Source organism: Furipterus horrens, unplaced genomic scaffold, assembly GCF_987537825.1.
Source record: "Furipterus horrens unplaced genomic scaffold, mFurHor1.1.pri manual_scaffold_6, whole genome shotgun sequence".
In the NCBI taxonomy this organism is placed as follows: domain Eukaryota; kingdom Metazoa; phylum Chordata; class Mammalia; order Chiroptera; family Furipteridae; genus Furipterus; species Furipterus horrens.
In genome coordinates, this window is record NW_028327176.1 from 12,734,970 (window position 1) to 12,758,177 (window position 23,208).

Genomic DNA, 23,208 nt, shown 5'->3' on the forward strand with positions numbered 1-23,208 from the left:
CTCCGGGGCCACAGAAGGTGTGCAGTTTATGGTCTGAAAATTCCATAGTGAAGCCCCAGTCTGGTGGTTTGGTAGTTGGCTCACCATCTAGGAGTAAATATATTCTCTGGCTTCAGGTCCCGGGGCACGACACTCTTCTCGTGGCAGTGCTGTACCGCTGATACCATTTGCAGGAGCGGGGCTCGGGCTTCCTTCTCAGTCCTGCGGGAGAAGTTCTCGAGATAGTCCAATAAGGGCCCTCTGCTCACGTGCTCCATGATGAGAAAGTATCGGCCCTGGGTGACAATCACCTCAAATAATTTTATGATATGGGCGTGATTTAAGCTCTTAAGATAATGAACTTCTAGAAAAACTAGAGAAACCTCGCTGGCTCATGATTATTCACAGCATCCTCTGTGCTGGTCACAATGTGCCAGGCCAACCTCACCTCCGCAAAGGGCAAAGGATCTCCCGTCAATGGTGCTCAGTAGTATGTAACTGCCAGCATGGCCCTCCTCCTCAGCAGAGATGGCTGCAGGCATTATACATGGTGACTTCAAAATAAGAAAAGAGAGAGAGGGAGCGAATTCAAAACAAAATAAAGATAACAAACTACATAAAAAGAAAAAATGAGAAAAATAAAAATAACAAAATAAATAAAAAGAAAAGAATTGAGAAAAAAATTTTAAAAACCAAACTAAAAATACTAAAATCAGTAAAAACAAAAGAATGAAAAAAATAAAATTTTTAAAAACTGAAAAAAAATTAAAACAACAATAAAAATTTAAAACAGAATAAAAATAAAAATAAAAAATTTTTTAATTTAAAAAAAAAAACACCAAAAAATTTTCAAATCCAACAGGTCACCCCAAAGCAGCTGCAACAGACAAAACCTCAGCCCAGCCAGGCGCTTATGTGGGAGAGATTTATAATTTCATCACTTGGCGCCTTATGGGGTTAGAGCAAGAAGTGGGCCAATCACGGCTGGACATAAACTACAGTGGTTTTCTCACTTGTTGGTCTCATGACAGTTTTACTCTGGAAAAAAAATTAAAGGATCCTCCAAAAGCTTGTTTTATGTGGGATATTAAAGATTAATATTTACTTTATTAGAATTGAAAATCTGTAAGATGCAAAAAGAAGAAAAGAACATTGAAAAGCCTCACTTAGTCTCACGTTCCAGGTCCCAGTTCAAACACCACCTGCTCAGGGAGGGCCCCCTGACCCACCCATTCCTCCCCATCTCTCCCAGCCCGTCACGTTTGTCATCTTCACAGCACTGACCATAGGGACCTGGTTCTTGTTCCCTGTCCGCCCTTCCTGTGAAGGGAGAAGCATGAAGCTGTGGTCCCAGTGTCTAGCACAGTGAGTGGCAACAAAATAAATATTAATATTTGTTCACTGCACTAAGAGTTCGGAGGAACAAAAGAAAATATGAGCAATTATTTCTTTAATCAAAGTGATTCCTCAAGTATCTTAAAAATTTCATGACCGTCTTCGCTCCGCTCTTACAGCAGATAAGATAGGAAAGAGGGAGGCTGCAGTCTGGGTTTCCAGGTATGCGATCGCTGGGTGAGCCTGAGGAAGGAAAAGCCGAGCGGAAGGAGCCTTGCTGTAAAGAATAAAATGATTCGTCCCTCCCTCCAGTGGTCCTTGGCAAAGGATGCAGGGAGTTTGGATCTGCAATGAGGCTGCAAGGTATTTTTACACTTTGAATATCCATTTCCAGATGACAGAATGGATTTCTCAGGTGACCTTGAGTAGTAGGCCTTTCAGGTAAATTTCCATGCTACTTAAAGGGGCCACACACCCTCAGAGGAATGGCTGCTGCCCAGACCCCCTTCCTCTCGCCGAAGGGCCCTGGGGCCTGGCTCTGCCAGGGTGCAGGCAGGGTGCCCGGGAAAGGTGCCCATGGACAAGGAAGCTCTTGGACATGTTTTGTCTGCACTTGCTTGACCGGTCTCGTCTGAGACACCTCCGCTAGCCGCTGGAGCACTTCCCGCTGCCTCCCCCGCTGCCTCCCCCGCCGCCGGCCCCAGCACACGTGTGGGTGCACGGGACCTCTTGGACGTGATGGCGCCGTGCCCGGCAGGGAAACTTAAGTTGCCACCTCTGGAACTGGCACTCCGCCGTCTCACCCAGGGCAGACTGCGCGGCGCATTTCTTTCATTCCATCTGAAAGGGGCAATTAAATTGAGGAACGGAGTCCAGCCCAAACCTGGCGTGCAAATGGTTGACCTTTGTTTTGAATGTACTTCGTGAGCCTGAAACCACATTGGGTGGCCTCCAGCTGCCTGAGTCTCCACCTTCTTTTCAGCATTTTCAGTGGAGACTTGGAAGAGATGAGTGGCAGGGTGGGGGGTGGCGGGAGGTGCAGGCTGCTGGGACTGTGAGTACAGCGGAGCCACCATGTGGTGCAGTGGGTGGTCCCCAGGCAGTGAGCTGTCAAGTTTTATGAGCATGAAAGGTTTTACCGGGGCTAAGGAGGTCCCTTTGACCTGATCCCAAGCACCCGCTGCCACCCGTGGGCACACCGGAGAACCTGCCCTCCTCATCTCCACCCTGGCCAGCTGGAGGGAGATGATTCCCTTTTCTCAAGGAAGCGAATATACAGCAGCCACAGTTGGTGAGATGGAGGTGGGCTCCAGGTGTTCAGGGGGATAGAGGGGGTCTCCCACGGCAGCAGGAGGCGGCAGATCCGTGCAACCTCCTGGAAAGTCAGTGCCTGAGCTGAGTCATAACGGGCAAGCAGGATGGAGCCAGGGGGAGAGTGGGAAGCCATTCCTGCAGAGGAGCAGGGTGGGCTTGCACCCAGAGCTGACAGAGGCACCTTCAGAAACTGTAAGGCATTAGGAATGGCCGCGGATCGCCTCCAGGGTCACAAAATAAACTTGGGGCTAGAAAATGGAGCCAGCCCAGAGCCTTGTGCCTTCTGGGCTGCTCTGAGGAGACCGAACCTCATTCTGGAGGATGGGACTTAGAGCAGGATAGTAAACACCACGACCAGATTTGTGCTTTAAAATGCCATGAGGACCCTTGGGTGAGACATGGGTACGAAGAGCAAGAGGGGGCATCAGGAAGACTGTTGAGATCATCCGTGTGGGAGACAATGGATGGGGTAGCGGATCTGTAGGTGGCGAGGGGAGCAGATTTGGGAAACAGCTAGAGACCCTGCCATCCAATGTGGGGAGGGAGATGGGGCAATGGGGGCGGCTTTCCCAGAGAGAAGGACTTTGTGAGTGTGAGTGTCCGGGCAGAAGAGCCATGAGTTAATTTAGGGGCATGCCGTATCTAGGTACCTGTGGAACAGCCAGGTAAAGGTGGCGCCGAGGAGAGCGAGGGAGTCATCAGCGAAGAGGTGACAGCTCAGTGAGGTCACCCAGGGAGTGTGTAGGGTGAGAGGAGAAGGAATATGGGCCCTCAAGGCTGAGCAGAGAAAGAGGGGCCTGCAAAGGAGGCAAAGGAGGAGTAGCAGAGAGGAAGGAGAGTCCCAGCAACCACCGAGAAGTTTCCAGAGATGGGGGGCACCAAGCATGTCCCATGTGGGAGAGGTGAAGAAGATAAGTCCCATTGGACTGTGAGAACGACTTTTGGGGCGTGGACAGAGCCAAAGCCATGCTTGAGAAGGTCGTAGTGAGAGCAGGAGCAGAAGTGCCCAGAGCTAAGTTTAGACGACTCTGTGAAGAAAAGCCAGGGGTGGGGGGTGCAGACGGGGGCTAAGGGGGAACTCATTTGCGTGTTTTATTATTAGACGTAAAAAAATAATTTTGTGGCATTGCATAAGTCATGGAGCCTAATGATGAAAGAAACAGGGACCCCACTGTCCAACTTAAGATGTCATGCTCAGCTCTGCTTCCGGTGGGCCTACAGGCCGAGCTCAGGTCTGCTCCCTGTACCTGGCAGAGGGCATGGTACCGAGGGAAGGCAGAGCGGCTGCCAGCGCTCCCAAGCGCGAGCTGGACCGGTAGGGTGGGAAAATGAGCCAGGAGCCATGCCTGGCTTCCAGGAGCTCACCCCAGACAGGACGTGGCTGGAGAATGAAAAAGAGTCTAAGAAAAGCGGGTCATGCCTGAGCTGAGACCAGGACTGGGCATGTGACATGCAGGGCAGATGCCACCCTAACCCGCCCCCCCCCAAGTCTGGGCCCTGGCACCGCCATGGCCTCTGCCCTCTGCCTCACTGTGGCCTTTTTGGCTGAGACAGCCTCTGCCATGTCTTTACATCCTTCCTGACTGTGGGTGACATCGGGCCCGGCTGGGCAGGGAGCCAGGCCAGTCACCGACTGCCGAAAAAAATGCAATCCTTATGATGCTGAAGGCCCTCAGAGGATGCTGGCGTGTCTGGGTCTCCATGACAACATGGAGCGCCTTATGTTGAGATATTCGGGGAAGTCACAGGGGAGATGGTTTAGGAGCTCGGGGTCTCTGGTGGCAGGGGTTGCATCACAAGGTTAGGAAGGAGAACTCTTAACTCCCAGAGGCTTAGCACCTTTTCAGACTTGAGTCCTATGCTGAGCTACAGCAGGAAGGCTGGGATCCTGGCCACATTCTCACCCGCTGGTTCTCTGACCTCCAAGGAATCGCTTTTTCTTAATGAGCTCCCTGGTCCGTGCGCCTGAGATGACGTCACCCCTGTCAACTCTCAAGCTACTGTACAGATCAATGAGATGGACGTGAAGGGCCTTGTCCATTATAAAGGGGGACCATTGACGTGGCTGCTGTCACCTGAGGCGTCCACAGGGTCTCACTTTCACAGTGGGGACATCAGGATAAAATCCCAACCGTGATTAAAGTGTGCACATTGGTGTCATTGAGGGCAGTGTGACACAATAGAACGAAAAGCATCACTTTAAACTGTGACTGGGTTCAGATCCTGCCTGCCACACTTCGGCCATAGGATCCTGGATGAATCATGTGTCCCTCCTCTGTGACATGGGGCTAATGACCCATGCTCAGGGGGGCTTGCCTTGCATGTGAAATGAGCTAACATCTGAAAGCCCTTTATCACACACAGAGAAAGTGCTCAGCAGGGGCTGGCCAGCGTGGCTGCCTCCTCGCATTCTGGCAGGGCTGATGTTTGTCTGAACTGCCCTCCTCTCCTCTCCGTGCCAACAGGTCAGGCCTCTGTTTCCCCGTGAGGAGCCGCCACGGCCCACCGAGATGTCCCGGCACCACAGCCGCTTCGAAAGAGATTACCGGGTGGGCTGGGACCGCCGCGAGTGGAGTGCCAACGGGACGCATGGGACCACCAGCATCTGCAGCGCCACCGCCGGGGCTGGTGGCGGCACAGCCAGCAGCCTCAGCACCCGGCCTGGCCTCCTGCCATTGCCCGTGGTGCCCTCCCGGCTGCCCACACCTGCCACGGCTCCCGCCCCCTGCACCACTGGCAGCGGTGAGGCCATCACCAGCCTCGTGGCCAGCTCTGCCTCCACTGTCACCACCAAGGTAAGACCCTGTGTCCTCCCTGAGTGGGCCCAGTCCAGCTCCACGGGCTCATGGCCGGTGCACTGGATGCTGCGTGCTCCGGAGTGTTGGTGTCCCTAGAGCTGGGCTGGACACCTGTTTGTTGGCAATACAAGGTTCTTACATTGGTGAATTTAGGCCAGGCAAGTCCCCCTGGAGCCATGAGTAATAACTGGGGTTTACAAGAAGATACAGACCAGCAGTAAATCACAAATGGCCGTGAAACTACCACTTATGATGCTGAGAATTCTCACATCCACTGTCCCCGCCAAGCCTCAGACAAGCCCATGAGATCAGGTCATTTGTCATCCCCACCTTACAGTTGAGGATACTGAGATAACCCTTGTCTGTGAGAGCCAGTCCAGGCGAGGGGCCCAGGCTTCGGGCCCCAGCAGTCTGGCCTGAGGGTGTTAGCTCCAGGTCGTTCCCTCTCTTCTGGAGATGGCCCCAGCCTCGGGAGTGACAGCAGTTACCTGGCTGTGTTGGTAACCAAGATGTCGAAATGAAAATGTCACCAAGGCTCTTGCCTGGCTTCAGGTTGAGAGGGTCCCTGTCCTGCTGCTCAGAGCCCCAGGGCCCATGGCTGGTGGCAGCAAGCCCATTCATGGTTGGCCTGTCTCCTTGGCCGGCCAAGCAGGGGCTCCACGGGCCCCCGGTGCCTCTGCCAGTCATACAGAACCACCTCCCAGGAGAACCTCTCGGGGCCTGAGTGTGCATGTGTGTGCGCCTGCATGTGTTTGTGTGCACAGGCATGTCTAGCCTTTTTCTTTCCTCCTTTTGTAAAAGTTGCCAGAGAAGTTAAAGGCGGGGTGCCCCGGCCCCAGCCATTGTGAGGTGCCTGTGGCGTTGGAAAGCCGCGCTCCAGGTGTGCTGCGCCTTTGTCTCTGTGATTTTCAAAACTCCCTTTCAGCCCTGCTTCCCATTAATAACCGTGAGTGCTGCCAGCACAGAGCCCAGCGAGGCCCGAGACAATGGCGCTATTGGAGACCGGCTCCGAGCGCACTGACATCTTGCTGCAGTGCCTTATTGATTTTATTTTCCTGTTATGAAAACACCACCCCACTGAGGTGGGGAGGGAAGGAGTGTTGGGTGGGGGAGAGGAGATGGAGGGTTATTTGGGCATAATGCCCCCAGACTAGCCAAACACATTCCTCCCCTGGACCAGCCCCCGAGACTGCTGCAGTGGGGCGACCTCTGCCCTCTGGAGCCAGCCAGCTGCCCCGCTGACCACATCTGGCAGCCGCTGGGCAAGGCCAGCTGTTGGCCATCTGGAGAAGGGCAGATTCTGGAGCTGACTGCTGGGGGCTCCAGGTGGGGAGAGAGAGAAGCTGAACCTGGAGCCCACTTCGTGGTTTCTTCCCTCTTAAGGGACGTGGAGGAGACTCAGCAGGCAGGGCCTCCCACACAGCTTCTACTTTGCTCCCAGGCAGCGCAATGTTCACCGCCCCTGCCTGGCCAGGCCCCAAACCACAGCACATGGAAGGAAAGGAACCAAGCCTCAGACAGAAAACAACAGCTGGGCAGGGCTGAGCCGGGTCACCAGGGGTGGCGGGACAAAGAGGGGGCGAAAGTTCGTGCCCTGAGGACAGCCGGATCTTTGGCACACTCCTCCTCTGTGACCAGCTCCAGCCCAGTGTCATACCTGCAGGGGCCGGTCCCACCAGGCAGAGGTGCCTGGTTCTCCCTGGACTCTTCACGTGCTCAGGAGAACGGGGCACAGGGTTAGAGGCAGGGCAGCAGCCAGCCGTGCCTTCTGTCGGGTGCTGTTCCCGAATCTGAGTCCTGGTGCCTTTCTGCCATTCTGGCCCAGCTGCTGCCCCCCAGATGCCCGTCCCACAGCATAATTGTTCAGCCCCCGGCAGGTACCACATCAATCGACAGGAGGCCGAACTGAGGTACCTGTGGCTTCCCTGGTCAACAAGCCGAGTCTCTGCTGAGCAGCCAAGGGCGGGCTCTTGCCTTCAGGGAGTTCACGGGCTGGGATGTAATGAATCTGTGGCCTGGGCAGTGTGGCCAAATGACCGGAGAACGTCCTTCCCGTTGAGGTTATTGGCAGAGGCAGCTTAGCGGAGTGGATCAACATGGACTTGGGAGCCAGACGGCCTGGACAGAGCTCCACTCTATCACCTCCTGGCTGAGCGACCCTGGACAAGCTGCCCAGCCTCTCTGGGCCTCACTTCTGTAAAATGGGAACAGGGAGCGGTACCTGCCTCCCCGAGTAGCTGTAAGGGCTGTGTGGGTTAAAACACGTGGAAAGTACTCCAGACAGAGCCAAGCCTGGCACACAGCAAGTCCTGCATAGGTGCTGTTGTCACTGCCACCACCCTTGTCACTGTTACCCAGGTGACACCTATGGGACAGGGTCCATCCCTGCCCCTGTAAGGAAAGATGATCATTGCTGGCTTCACCAAGGGGCAAGGGAAGTCTGTAGATAAGAAACAGAAGTAGGCCCCAAGCAGGCAGGGGAAGGACATGGTGTTTCCGAGTGGCTGGGGCTCCAGGTGACATCATGACATAGAGGGATGTTATAAGCAAGGTAACATGGCAGCAGAGGGGCTAGAAGGAAGGGGGCTTCTAGTGGGTCCCCAACTGAAACTGCCTCAGCACCCCTGTTAAGCCAGACGATAAGTAGAGGGATTTTAAAGCTTTTTCCAGCCATGGGGCCCTTTCCTGAGAGGAAAGCTCCAGTATGTGAAGAGGGCTGAGACCCAGCCCTGGCGGGAGCGAGGGGGCTATGGAGAGAGCTGTGTGATCCTCTCCGGGTGTTCCTGCGGCCCCAGAGGGCGGTAAGGCTGTTTGAATATGTTGGCCTGGCTTCCTTGGTAAAAATTCTAGTGCCATACGTGGACCGGACCCCACCCCACCCCCACCCCCTGCTCCTGCCAAGGACTCAGGGGCAAGTGTCAGCACTGTCAGGCCTTAACACCCCTCCGGGGCTGGACGCGGAGCAGGGTGAGTGTCACATGGTCTGGGGACCGGAGGCATGCCAGACCAACACTGCCCCGGACAGACAGCCTGCCTCCTCCCGTCTCCTCCCTGCAGCCTCGAGGGCCTGGTCACCAGCTCGTCCCCAGTGCCAAGCCCTGGGGACAGCCCCCGATCCTGGGTGGGCAAGGCTGGCTCTGCTCCCTACAGCTGGTGGCTGAGGTGATGACAGTTCTTGTTGTCACTGCCACCTTTGGGCCCGAGTTGATTTTTCTGTTTCTTCACTTTTCCGTGGCCTGAGGATTTCTTGCAGATTTTTGTTGAAGGCCAACTGGACAAGCACCGAATCCTGGGCCACGGAGGCAGGGGAGGGCCTGGCTAGATGTGACACACATGCATGCGCACACACACACACACACACACACACCGCTCTCATACACACTCATTGCTCAGACCAGTCAGCTGCTCCCTTGGGGCCTGGATCAGCTTGTGGACAGCCAAGTCCCCAGAGCCCAGGAAGAGCAGGGTGACCACGCCCTCCAGCCCTTCTATTCTGAGGTCAGAAAGCAAGGCCCAGAGACCTTGCCGAGGCCCCTGAGAGAGTGAGGAACAGAACAGGCCAGGTATGGCTCCGATCCCACCCCCACCCGCTGACAGCAAGCACCAACTTTTAGCAAGAAAATGGACATATAATGTGTCCTGCAATAACTTCTTCAATGTCATTTCATTATAACATTGATAAGGAAAAAAACCGATTCCCAGCTGGGACCACTGTCTGTGTGGAGTTTGCATGTTCTCCCCATGTCTGCCTGGGTCTCCTCCAAAGACTCCGGTTTCCTCCCACACCACAAAGATGTGCATGGGAGGCGAACTGGTGTGTCCAGATTGTCTGAGTGAGTGTGGGTGTGAGTGGCCCTGCCATGGATCGGCGTCCTGTCCGGGGTGGGTCCCGCCTTGTGCCCTGAGCTGCCCAGAAGGACTACCCGAGCCCCTGAACTGGAAAGAGTGGGTTGGAAAAGAATAATCTGACTTGTTTGTATTCATCTTTCTCATATGTATGATAGGTAGTGCTCACATTTATTTTAGTGTTTAATATGAGAAGTGTGTTGGCTCTTTATTTAGAAGTTTGGTGATGTTGTTGTGAGGAACTTAACCCTTGTTTATACCCATTAGCCTTTGGCAACACTGGTATCATCACACATCAATTTGCTTAAAGTCGCCATTTCCACGACGATGTGGGAGGACCCGCTGTATTCGTCTCCCGTGTTATAGGTGGGAAATTTTAGGCCGAAGGCTTTGTCACCCCTGCACGCACGGCTGGCAAGAGCTTCAAGCTCTCGAGTCAGACAGAACTGGGTTAGAATTCTGCCTTTGCCACTTAGGCGCTGGGTGTACCTCTGAGTCTCCTTTTATCTTATGAAACAGGAGTGACAGTGGTATCTTCCTCATGGAGGTGTTGTGAGGATCAGTCAAATTCACATGTGTGGAAAAGCTTAGAACAGCACAAGCCACTTATTAAGGCCTGAATGAAAGTTAAGTTTAGAAAGTGAAATCAGCAAAAATAAAAATAAAGTTAAAGCCGAGGTTTGGTCAGACCAAATATCTGTACATTTGGGGAGAAATGGCAGTTGGTGCTGGTGGGCTATAGGGGGGCTCACTGGACTGTCCCCACCCCTGACTGATGTGACCTGCAGTGAAGCCAAGAGCTGGGACAGCACTGGCCTCTGGCACGCCCCTGACCCTCAGCTCCAGGCAGTCGAGGCCTGCGGGGACGCTGGTTGGTGCTGAGGAGCAGAACCGTGACTCCTCACCATCCGCTTGTGGGATGGAAAGGAAGCCGCGCTGCCCCGCAGTGGCAGCTGCATGAAATTTAAATTATTCTCCCCAAACCTGCTTGACGGATGAAACAGAAAACAGACGGCTTCATAAAATGCAATTTTGTTCTTGAAAGAATGGACTTTGCAGAATCCTGGCGGATGTCTGTGAAATGTATTGGGGCTTTTTCTTTTTCTTGTGGTCAGGAGCACTCATGCTGAAACATTCCCATCGTTCCTGGAAGCTAAGCCCTGCAAAATAGATCTGGGCTGGGCAGAGAGAAACTTTGCCTGCGCCCACGGCCCAAGGAAGGCAAAGGAGGCCGTGAAATCTGCAGGCTTCGTCCTCAGAGCACCAAATACGCAGAGTTCGGACATTTCTGAGCATTTTGGGCTTTCCGGGTGGGTATTTGTCTTCATAGAGATGGCCCTGGAGACAATGTCTGCCTCATGCACCCTAAATTCTCTGGAAGAGTGTTCTTGGTAGAGATGGGAAAGGAAGAGTGTGAGGCCCCTCCTCCATGTGGTTCTGGGGGTCTGTGAATGGATAAAGGAGCTTTCATACACAGGGAGGATCAGACCCCCCTTTCCTCTTGGATTCACATGGAAAACCAAAGGCTGCTGAGTGGGGACAGTTGGGACTATCACTCAAGCCCCATTGGGAGTGAATTTCCAGACTGTGCCTGACTTTCTCTGGAAGATTGTTTTTTGCTCCATATACGAGAATCTGTGATTTCCCTTGTGACAAATTATCAGGCACTGGTAATGCATATGAGACAACCTATGCGTGTTTGTCCTGGGCTAATGGCTTTTGCCTGCCTGTTATGATACAACCACAGCTTGGTTGTTTCTTCATTGACTTAAAACCCATCTGTCAATCACAAACTGTGTACGAAATTGAAAAATGCCATGACTTCCAAAGCACCCATTTCAAAGCCTACACTTTAGGGAGGGTCAATCTGAGTGATTCGAACTTAAATTTCTGATTCAGGGGCTCAGAAAGAGGAGCAAAGATTATGCATTTTCCTATATTTGTAAGGAATGAGCCATCATCTTAGTTCCAAAGGAAAGTTATCAGAAGAGGTCATTGACTGAGGCCAGATGAGTATATATGTTAGCTGTGCTGCATAACAAGCATCCCCAAACTTCCTGGCTTAAAGATTTCCAGCTCTGTGGGTTGGCTGTCAGCTCTGGCCTGGGCTGGCTTGGCTGATCTCTGCTGGGCTCTCTCATTGGTCTGTGGTCAGCTGCCAGTTGGCATGTGGCTAGTGACTAGTGGGCTGATCTAGGATGGCCTCCCTCATATCTGTGCTTAGCAGACTCTTGGCCAAGGTGTCTCAGTTCTTCATGTGACTTGTCATTCTCTGGCCGGCTAGCTCAGGTTCACTCACATGGTAGTCTCAGGCTTCCAAGGTCATCAGGAAGGCAAGGCTCAGAGCACAAATGCTTTCCAGGCCTCTGCTTGAGGCACTTTTGCTAGAACTCCATTGGCTGAAGCAGTCACATGGCCAAGCCAGGTTCAAAGACTGGCCAAAGAGGCCCTGCCTCTTGAGAGGAGGTGCTACAACACCACATTACAAAGGGGCAGGCATAGAAGGGTGGGAAGCATCATTTGTGATCGTTTTAGCAACATACCCCCAGTGTTTCCAGCACACTTGCGCCAAGGCTCAGGCAGAAAAGATAGACCAGGTGCTCCTGGTCTCCTCCATGTGGCGCAGTGTAAGGAATCTGGGACACACCTGACCTATACACACCTGGGCCTGTACACATCCCATCCACACCAGGAGCTGCCCAGTGAGATCTGAGAGAAGGTGCCCATCAAGGATTGTGTTGCCAGGAAGAAGGCAGTGCAGCCGGCCCCAAGGGAACCCCAAAGGGTGCATTTCCCCTGACGGTCCACCACTGGCCAGGCATTGGCCCCTAGTCCTGGAGGCTCCAACAGTTGACCCAATCTCTGCTGCAGAGTTGATGGTCTGGGACACTGCTGTTCTCAGGACATTCACAAGGCCAGGTGTTCACCTCCTTCCTGATTTAGAATAAAAAATCCACGCCAAGGAGACCACCTTGTGGATGTTGACCAGTGAATTTCTCCTGGTGAGAATCCACATGGGAAAATGAATTCTGCCCAGAAGATTTCCTAATGAGCCTGAAATCAGGAAAGGGAGCCAGGTACGTGATGCAAGTGCTTGGTGACCCGAGAGGGGCAGCCTGGTGGCTCTTGTCCCTAATAGACTGAATCCCATGCAGTTCCCACAAAGCCCTTGGAAAGGTCTGTTCTTAAGTTAAATTAAGTTTTCTGCAAACAGCCTCATTCCAGAGGAACATAAATCTACTTCTTATTCAGTTTTAATGGTTTTCCTTGTTTCATTTAATTACTCATGTTGCAATTAAACAAATTTTTTTCCCTGCAAAAGGACAGTATTTTAGCTACATTATGGGTTTAATAGGCTTTGGAGGACTAGCCTGCAAATCTCATCATCATTTATAACATTGTTTTTTCTTTATAGGGAAAGTATGTTCCAAAATCTAAACAACCCAATTACAAATGAACTTTCAGAACCCAGCCCATTTGTTAACTGGGAACTATCTGTAATGCTAAAAATAACCCAGGGAAATAAACATAAAAAGGAGAGCTTAATGCCCTTCAGTATCCCTTGTTCACCATCAGCCTTTACAGGTTTAGTTTCATTTCAAGGAGGAGAATTTCCTCCAAACCCAGACTGGCCCTGCCCCTGTCCCCGTTTTACTCACCTTCATGACACAGGCGGCCAAGTTGGCGTGAGTCCTCTCAAAGCACAGTGCCACCAAGAAGAGTTACTGGGAAGTCCCTGCAGGGCTCAGCTGATGCAGTGACAGATTATCAGTCCGCTTCAACACTCCAGTCGCTGCGCTAAAATGAAGACTTAGAAGAACTCTCTGCACCAATCCAGCTGTAGCTCAGCTGGTCTTGGTGTATAAATTTGCCTCTTTAAGCAAGAAACCTCCACTTCTTCTGGTAAATCAAGAGCCCCAAGAACTCTGCTGAGTATCAGAGTGCATCCAGAGACTCCCGCGGCACCCCTTCCTCCTGATCAGGGTAGGAGTCCTGCCTTCCCCGCCTCCCCTCTCCTGCTTCCTGAAGGAGATGGGCGAATACTGTTGGGCACTCTGGTACCATGAAGGAGTCCTTGGAGCTGGGGAGGGAGGGAGCTAGGTGCATGCCCTAATCACAGACATAATCTTGACTTAAATTCTTGGCTGCTGGCTGCCACAGTCTTTTCAGGAAAACACATCTGTCCTCCCACAGGGCCCTTCCTCCCTTGACCTGCTCCTGAGGGTTCAGCTTGCTGTCTTCTGTCCCCTCCTCCATAGCTCCTGCCTTGTTTTGTCCCTAGAGGCCAACAAGAGCTTCCCAGTTGGGCTGCCAATCACATCCCCCAGTCTGCTTTACCCCTGGAGATGGGGAATCAGAGCCCACCACACACCCCTTGGCGAAGAAGGCTGGGGTGGGGACAGTGGGGGGAAAGTTAAGAGGATCCCAATCACTCATCCTTTCAGATTTGGGCTCTTTATTTTCAAAACATGCATTTGGATGGCTGAGAAGCACCTGGGGCAGCAAAGGCAAACCCAGGAGTCCAGCTTTATGGATGGCCAGGTCTCTTGGGAGTAGCCCAGGTCAATTCTGTTTCCTGTTGTTGGCTGTGAAGTGTGGGCCAGGGCCTGCCTCCCACACTGATGGCTCTCCTCCCTGGTCCAGAGCGGGTTTGTCCACCTCAACAGCACACTGCTAAGTCTGGGGCCACAGCTCTGAGTCCTCTGCGATCATCTTTGTGAATCCAGAACAGCCTCTGCTTCGGGGTTACCCCGGGGAAGCTCCTCTGAGCACAGGTCAAAAAGAAGGCCAACTCAAAGCCGGGCTGCATTGAACGTGATCCATATTCTTGACCTACAACTTAATGAGTTCCATCATCAGGTCAGCAGTGGCCTTAAAGCAGGCAGGTTAGGGGTGAAGAATAGGGAGGTGGGATGGCTGAGCCTACAGTGAGTCAGGTGGCTCTGGCCACGGGAGTACAGGGCTGACAAAGCGACCTCTGAGGTCTGTAGTGGGTGCTGCTGGCTGTTTATGCAATGTCTACCTTGTCTCTGCCTCAGGGAACCTCAGTTCTGTTCAGGTGTCCACCGCCTTCCCAGCTTTGGCAGGAGCAAACTCTAGCCCCCACTGGGATTATGGTGACTCTAAGCCAGGCATGGCAATCCCACCTCTCTTACCCATCATTGGTTTAGGAACGGTCCTGTGACCCATTTCTGGCCAATAGCACCTGAAAGTAGTCCTGTCTGGAGGGCTTTGAGGAAAGCTTTTCTTACTTCTAAAGAAGATTCATAAGAAAAAAAAGTCATCTTTCTTCCTTTGGACACACATCATTTCTCAACATGCCTCGAACTGCTAACCATCATGCTACAAGCCTGAGGATGAAGCCAGCACAGAAGGAATAGAAATAACAAGAGACTTCCAGAAGTATGGAACCAGAGCCCTAATGCAGCATCCCTGCCTGCCTCGGGGCTTCTTGTTACATGGGTGAATACATTTCCTGATTGTGTAAAAAAAAAAGTCTTCAGCAAGGTGCTTTCTCCCATCTCCCAGACCTCTCCAGGCACAGTGGTTTGCTAAAAATAGCTTCAGTGACCTTTGCGAGGACCCTCACTCTGTTATTCACGTAATTCAGCACTCACTACTGCATCTAGAGAGTCTATCTGTTGCTCTCTTGAATGCCAGCACCAGAATGGAGCTTACTGCTGCCTGCTCCTGTGTTTCTGGGAAGCCACGTTTCTGCCTGAAGGAAATCCACCAACACACCAGGTACCTGAACCACAGGATCATTGGAGAGCCTTACCCCTACCTCCCCCACTTCAGCCACAATTCCCCAAATATAAGAGGAGTTCTCATGCCCTGGGGCCTTTGCACTTGCCACTCTCCGTTCATTCTGTGACTGACAGCATATATGTTACTACCCCTGCAGTGGGAGAAAATGCTATTATTTGTCTTGTTCCCATAAAACTTTTGTCTTCCTTATGTCATACGTAGGCAAGGAATAGGAAGAAGCTCCATGTGGTATCCATCATACAGAGGCTCTCAGTAACTGTTTGAGGACAGAAGGGGTGGATTTATGCCTATGAATAAATTTATTCATTCATTTGGCCCCTATTGACGGGATAGGTAGGATGAGTGCCTCTGATATCATCTCTACTTACATGGTGAATCAGCCTGCAAAATTCAAAAAATGAGTCATCTCAATGGGTGCCCATGATGACGAGGATGAATATGGCCTCCACAAGCTCACTGATGGGACCAGACGATGAACCCACGCTGGCAGGTTGGGTGTTACGGACCCAGGCCTTTGCCGTGGGGCCTGCCCTCGCTCCCATCTCTCCAAAGCATTTAGATTCAGAACCTTTTCTTTCAAATGTTGGTCTTTCCTTGGGATTTTTCTCTCGTTGGCCTGTAATTCTCAGCAGCCTTTTGCATTTGTTTATTTTATTTAAGGCCCTTGTCTAGTACTTACTTTGTCCCAGGCACTGTTCTAGCACTCTCCCAGCTCTAGCCCTCTGAAGTGACTCTGATTACCACCCTCAGAGAGGTGGAAGGCTCATGACTTGTCCAGGATCCCTCAGCAGGACTGGAACTCATCGCTAGCCAGCCTGACTCCAGGCCTCTAGCTCTGTACAGGCCGGGCCCCAAACCATCTCAGTGAAATGTGTTGAATGGGCAACTGGCTCGTTATCTTCCTGTTAACACCTTTCCCCAAGGCTCGCAGCATCTCCTAGACCAATGGCCGTGGGTCCGCACAGAAGCAGTTCACTCATCAGCAATCTGAAACCACCACAAACGTCAGGAGCACAGCCGCGCAGGGGTGCCCGGCCAGCCCCACACCTCCTGGGGGCCCAGCCACAGCTCTGTTGGTTTTCTCTGAATGGCTGACCCTTTTTCCTTAATAGCTAAGTCCTGCGGGCAGCATAGACTATGCTCAGAGGCAGGATCTCGGGACCATTAAGCCTCCCTCTCTTCCTCAGGGTTTCTTATTGTGGTCCAGGATGTTGTATGTGGCTGGCGTCTGCCTGAGAAGCTGCTGTCAACTCTGCTTTGGCTTCTTCCAGCCCAGAAGGGGGTCAAGGCCATCACTATAGCCCACAAGTATTTTGGGGTGGGCTTGGAGCCATACCCAAGCTCCAGGGGGCCGCTCCCTCTTGTCATTGGTCCCTCCGTCATTCTGGGCTGGGGAGTGGAGATGCCCTAGAATCACGGGCTTGGAACCACCCCTTCCTCTGTCAGCTCAGCACTGCTCTGGGGGAACAGGGAGAAAGAAGGGGTTTCTGGTTGTTACGGGCTTTGTCTCCAGCCCCCTCCCTATCAGGGGCCAGTCCTCCCGGCATGGAGGGAAAGGCCACATTTGCAGGGGCTGCCTGAGGTGAGGGAAAAGCCCTAGGCCGAGGGCTGGAGACGGGGTTCAAGGCCCATGTCCACACTTCACTGGCTGAGCGACCTCCAATCAGAGCACTTAAGCTTGGTTTCCTGACCTGTGAGCTGGATACAGCGATACCCCCTTCACTGGGTTGTTATGAGGTCTGTGTAAAATAGCAAGGCAAAAGCACATTAAAAAAATAAATGCCCTAATTCACAGAGACAGAAAGTATAATAGTAGGTTAGAGATAAGAGGTTACCAAGGGCTGGAGGGGAGGGATGGGCAAGGGGGGGTTATTGTTTAACAGGGACAGAGTTTCCGTTTGGGGGACAGAAACTGTTGTTGAAAAAGTTTTAGTAATAAATAGCGGTGAGGGTTGCACCACATTACGATTGTAATGAATGCCACTGAATTGTACGCTTAAAAATGGTGAAAAGAGCAAATTTCATGTCCTTTATATTTTACCCCAATACAGAAAAAAATTTAAATAAGTAAATGCTCCGCTGTCAAAAAGGAGAGAATACATCTGTAAATTCAGGGAGAGTTGACACACCGAGTAATTTCCTTCATTAAGAGAAATGGAAGTGCCAGTCACAGTGGCCACAGCGGAGGCCAGACCGATGATGGCACTTAGTGCAGACCAGCGCGGGCTTGACTGAAGCCTGGGGAAGAACTCCTGAGGCGTGGGTGGGAGGGCCGCCTGGGTAATTGTGGGCTTGGTGTCACCGAGGAGTCCCCACGGTCACTCACAGCAGCCTGACTGCCTTGGGTAGGAGCTCAGCCACCCCACCCCGTCCTCTCTCAAGCCCTGCGGGCTCTGGGGTCGCTCGGCCCCACCGAGGTGACTGCCACGCAGTGAGAAGGCCAGGCCTTTGAGAAGGAAGGGACTGGGGGAAGCTGGAGCCATGGACAGGTTTCTCTGTGGTCCTTTTCTCCAGCGCCCCACGAGCTGGGGATGCAGAGGAAGCTTCAGCCGCACACCGGCAGCTAGGGTACCCCCAGCTAGAGATGGGGGCCTTTCTGGCATCAGTGTGCACTTGAATCCTGTGCACTCAGCAGCTACCTCAGGTGGCAGCAGCTCACGGCTGCCAGCCAGCCCAGACACTATGCATGTCCTTGGGGTCACCACCACCACCCCCGCCCCCGCCATCATCGTCATTACGGTCGCTGATGCTGAGTGCTCCCTCTGAGCCAGCCAGGGTTCTAAGTGGTTTGCCCGTGTCAATCCTCTGCATCCCACGAGGACTGTGCGAGGCAGGTGCCATGACCGTCCTCATTCTGTAACCACAGTGAGGCTGTGCAGTGTCCAGGTCTGCACGGCTAGCGTGGGCTGCCCCGCTTATTGGTCCTTATCTGATGTCATAATGTGCAGGCACGGGCCTGCGGAGGGGTGGGGACACCTGGTGCTCTGAAGGCGAGCGTGATCCTGAGGAAAGAGCCATGGAGGGGGAAAGGCTCATGCCACCACGATTCACCCTGATGGCGCCCGAGGGCCTTGACTGCCGTCTGCCCAGCCTGGCAGCCTCCGCCCAACCAGGGGCAGAGAGGCGCCACAATGCCGTCGCCTCCTGTGTCAGGAGTACGCCGTCTGTCTGATTGTCATTCCCCTACAAGCTGGGCCGAGGAGAGGATATTGGGCAAAATATATTGTTCCCGTAATTCCTGTTAATGGGAACGCAATAGTGGTAACTTGTCATCTGCCAAGATTAGAAGGGACCACTGTGAACATTGCGCTCTAAAGGCATTAAAAAGGCGTGTGAATTAGGATCCGACTGCCCCACATCGTATTCCTGGGAAACAATGGAGAAAGAGACTGGCACTCGAAACCTGGGATTAGCCGTTTTTGAGATCCCGGCAGTTCCCTCACCGGACTGATGGGGCCCTGTTGATCTGGCAGCTCCCACGGCGACAGGGAGAGTCTGCACCTGGCAGGGCCGAAGGCGCCGTAAATGAGCACGATGTTTCCAGAAAGACTTCCTCCCAGCAGAAATTAGTAACTGCCGCCTCCAACACGAGACTGTGGGTTTTTCTTGCATAATCTTCCCGAGTCCAGCTATTTATATCCCTCGCCTCCAATCTCTGGAACTCTGGCTTCGTGGCTAGGGCCCTGGTGGGGTCTGGCGCACCTCTGAGGCTGCTCACGCCCGCCTCAGTGCCAAGGAGCTGAGCACCGGCGCAGCTGGGGTCAGGCAGCTGGGTCCGCATCCACGGCCTCGGTGCTGGCAGAGCTTGCCCCGCGTGCAGAGCTGGACGGCACAGGTGGACACTCATCCTCTGTCCCGTCTGACTGCTCCGAAGTCCCTCTGTAGCTGACCCTGCCCTATCTAGGAACTCTAGGGGCTGAAGAAACTCTCCGATCGTTTTTTACATGAAGGGTGAAATGATCAGTTGGTTAGCCAATCCCATTTGTCACTCCTAGTTGGGGTACCTGCTGCACACCACATATGTAAGTACGTAACACACCTCTTTGCCAGCACAGTGGTGAGACCGGAAACACTCTAGATTTGGACTGCCCAAGTTTGAATCCTGACCCTTCTACTTTTTGGCTGTGTGACCTTTAGCAAGTGACCTACCTACCCTCTCAGAGCCTGGTTTCCTCTTCTGTAAATTGGATAATAATACCATCTATTTCACAGGGCTGTGTGTGTGGTGGGGGTGGTGTAGAGGTGGGGATTAAGTGAATTAACAATGCAAATATCTACACCAGTGTCTGGACTCCAGTACCCACCCCATAGGCATGGTCTGTTGTTATTACCATGGCCTTCAGTAAATAGCCTTCGCCAAGTGATCCCGCCTGCTTTGGTTTCGAATTGTTAGCATCTCACACCTGCCTGCTACGTGCTCAGGAAATATGTGTTGAGCGATCCAAGTGAATTGTGGGTAGAAGAAGGTGTAGTCATGGAAATGCACTTGCTTTTCTAAAAAAAAAAAAATAGCTGTGCACTTTTGAAAATTATATTCCGCTTGTCCATGGTTGTACATTCTCATCTCAGAGACGCTCTGTGATGGCCTCTCCCTCTTTGTGTGGCATCTCGGTGCTAACAGCCAGTAGTTACAAAACCATTAAATGCAGATTTGAAATGCACGCGGTTCCTCACTAATTCAGGAGATCCCCGAGGAAGGCTTTGTGCAGGGCCATTGCTGTGCTTCCGAGGCACGAGAAATCATCTGCTGTCGCTGATGACCTCAGATCCAGAACCCATGCCCTGAGCAGGCCTGGACTCCAGCCCCGCTTATGTTGGCGGGTGGCTGTGGTGAAGGTTGGGTTTTGTTTCCTTATCCTGTATAGAGGCCCAGGCCAAGAGCTCTACTTGCTTTATATCAGTTCTTGCAACAACCCCCTGTGGTTAAGTCAACCATTATCCCCATTCTCACGTGAGGAGTCGGAGTTTCAGAGCCTGGGGAAAGGGCTCCGCGTGCTGGCGCATTGGTGGGGGAAGTGGGTGTGAAGACTGACCCTACCTGCTTCGAAGCCTGTGCCTCTGACTCCCAGCTCTTCTTCTCGAGGCCTGCCCTTAGCCACCTGTGGGAGCCTCGGATACGAAATGCCCAAAATTAAACTCCATATCCTCAGCCTCACACCTGCTCCTTCCTCCCTGCACACCTGGCTCAGAGGCAGGCCCACCCCCACCCCCGAGAGCCATCCCATCCCCGCCATCAGGTCCACCTTCAGGCGTTTCTCCAGCGCCTCCGTTTCCCCCCATTTCCACTTCCACTGCCGCAGTCCAGGCCAGACCAAGCCTCACCTAGGGAGCAGGGACAGCTTCCCTGCCACGTCCCTGCCTCCAGTCGCCCACTCCCTCCCGCCTGTCCTCCCACCATGGCAAAGAAATCTGATCTTATCATACCTCTGCTTAAAAGAAAGAAAATGCAATTACTCCACACTTGCCCTTAAGAGAACGTGGCTTAAGGCCATTGGGTAGCCCACCTCTGCTCACCTCACCAGGCCTCGTCTCTCAACTGTGGATTTGACCTGCCTCATAGCTCAGCCACATGTCATCTGCAGACCCCAACTCTGACACAGGTGCATCTGCCTGGAGCATGCATGTGCACCCATGGTACCATGCCTGGCAGAGCACAGGAAAGAACGCAGGCCTTAAAGACGGGCAGCCTGAGGCTCACAGCTTTGGTAGGTTGCTTAACCATTCTGTGGCCTCACTCTTCTCATCTGTAAAATGGGTTAACAGCACATTTAAGGTACAGGAGTTGTATATGAATTAGGGAAATTTTAAGTTAAAAAAAAACAAACCTAGCCCATCACTGGGCCAACAGTGGTGCTCAGTAAGTGCTGGGGATGCTGGAGACAGTATGTGACCTATGCGTTTTCTCTTAAACACACATTCCCAGGGGCTGTCTTTTTTAAGAAATGGACTCTCATCTGAGAAGACACGAAGTGTGAGCATTTAAACCACGTCTTGCCATTTCTTCCCCCGTGTTTTTCTATGTGCATCACACAGCTCTTGCCTCGTGGCATCCCTTGAGTGAAACTCTGGCCTGTTAGTGGGAGGGCCGGCCTCTCCTCCCAACCCCCACCCCCACCTGCCCAGGGTTCTGCACATCACAAATTCCCTCTCATTTACTCATTCAGCAAACGTGCACACTTGGTTACTAAGGAGGTCTGTCTTGAAGTGGACGTCTATGAGGGCAGCTTCCGTGCTGGAGGATAACCCCGATGCCCTCCTCCTTGGGACACCCCGCCTGTGATGGGGATATGCCAAGCCACAGGCAGGGACAGCCTTAGACCTCCCATTGCAGCCACATGTCCCTCGCTTGCCCCGTGGAGCCACAGAGTCACTGTGTGTTTAAGCACCGGTGTTTGTTTACCTTTGAAGAAGTGGGTTGAGTTCTGATGACTTGAAAGGTAGCCTGTCCCCCAGTGCCCCACCCCCACCCCCGTTCAAGTTCTCCCCTCTGCCTGCTGTCCTGGCCTTGCTTCCCTCGGATGCCACATGAGTCAGGGCACCAGAGGCCTCACTCAGAAGTAGCACCCATGCCTCCAGGCTCCCACCACCAGTGCCCCCCAACTCCAGGGTTTTGCTCATTGGGGCAGGCCACAAAACGAGGAAGGAAATCTTTTAAGGCTGGAAGAATAGAGCTGCTGCTGTTTTATGGTGGTGTGGTTTATCGTTTTCAAACATTTTAATTAGTTTCATTTTTTTAATAGAAATGCACCCTGATGTTTTTTGCAGGAAGGGCACCGTTCTTAAAACCTCAAAAATAAAGTAGGGACATGACAGATGGGCTATTAAAGCATCACACTCAGATGTGTTATTATTATAATTGTTACTTAACATTTCTAGGTGACAACACTGAGCCCAGAGTGGCGATGTAGGGTGGAGAGTAAGGAGGCCCAACAGTGCCCACAAGTCAGGTGTTGGTGTTGGGGGCTCCCCGAGGACTGGCATTTGCTTCCACTGCTGCCTGAGGTTGTCCTGCCCCACACGGGACATCTCAGCACACAGTCATCCACCTGCTTCGTGGGCTGAGGACGTAATTCACAATTGGGGGTCTAGGCTTTGTTTCCCAACCCTGTCCTCTGGCCACTTGTGGTGTCACTAAAATTTCTCAGCTTCCCCAGCCACTCAGAGAGGGCTTTAAGCTCTACTTGAGGATGGCCAACCTCCAAAGCAGCTCATCTCTTCTTGAACCATTTGAATCAATAAGAAAGCAGGGTCAGAGAGCCGGGCTTTACTTTCAGAGCCTTGTCTGTATACTAATTCCCATAGTGTCCCCCAAATTTTATGTCTACCCAGAGCCTCTGAATGTGGCCTTGTTTGGAAATAGGGTCTTTGTAGGTGTAATGAAGGTAAAGGCTTCAAGATGGGATCACCCTGGGCCAGGGTGGACCCTAAATCTAGTGACGAACATCCTTGTAGGAGGAAGGAGAGACAGTCTGGCACACAAAGGCAAGAGGGCAGAGGAGGAGAGCGGAGTGCTGCTGTCTAAACCAAGGGAAGCCTGGACCCTCCAGAAGCTGGGAGAGACAAAAGCATTCTCCCTGCGAGCCTTCAGAGAGAGCGTGGCCTGCCAACACCTTGAATTTGAACTTCTGGCCTCCGGAACTACAAGAGGATAACTTTCTGTCACTTAAGCCACCCAGTTTGCGGTAATTCGTTGGGGCTGCACTCCCTGAAAGGCTGTCTTAGGAGCATCTCCTTAAAGGAGACCCACCTAGCGGGGCTGGTCTTGATGCTCTGAGTTTAGTCCAGACGCATGGATGACCCGCTGACCTCGTCTCTGTTGTGTTGAAATGAAACACCATCACACCTTTCTCCTCGAGGTCAGAAAATGTGTCCACAAGCTTTCTAGTGACCACCTGCCTGCTTCCTGTAACATATGGCCTCCAATTTGGAAAACTTTCAACAGGCAATTAAAGCGAGAAGCTCCAGGCCTCCCACAGCCTAGCAGCATCCCCTCGGCACGTGAAGGCGCCTGGTACATCATCTACCTGTGCCGATGTCTGCAAAGAGAGACGGGCTTACGAGCACAGGGTGAGACTTTTGCTGTGGCCTCCCCTTAGAGGGAGGCTCCGTCAGGTCTCTTGTTCAGCTGGTGTAAGAAAATGGGAATGGACAGGTTCTGCTGATTCCT

At 52.6% G+C, this 23,208-nt stretch overlaps 1 protein-coding gene across 1 annotated transcript in view; it reads left to right on the forward strand.

Annotated features, from left to right (window-relative positions):
* The window catches only part of KLHL29 (kelch like family member 29), a 284,945-nt gene that overhangs the window by 156,015 nt on the left and 105,722 nt on the right, over window positions 1-23,208 (forward strand). Inside the window, exon 3 of the mRNA XM_090280950.1 lies at window positions 5,094-5,423. Within this exon, the coding sequence (XP_090137076.1) occupies window positions 5,139-5,423 (285 nt within the window). The 5' untranslated portion in view covers window positions 5,094-5,138. The remainder of the gene's footprint in view (window positions 1-5,093; window positions 5,424-23,208) is intronic.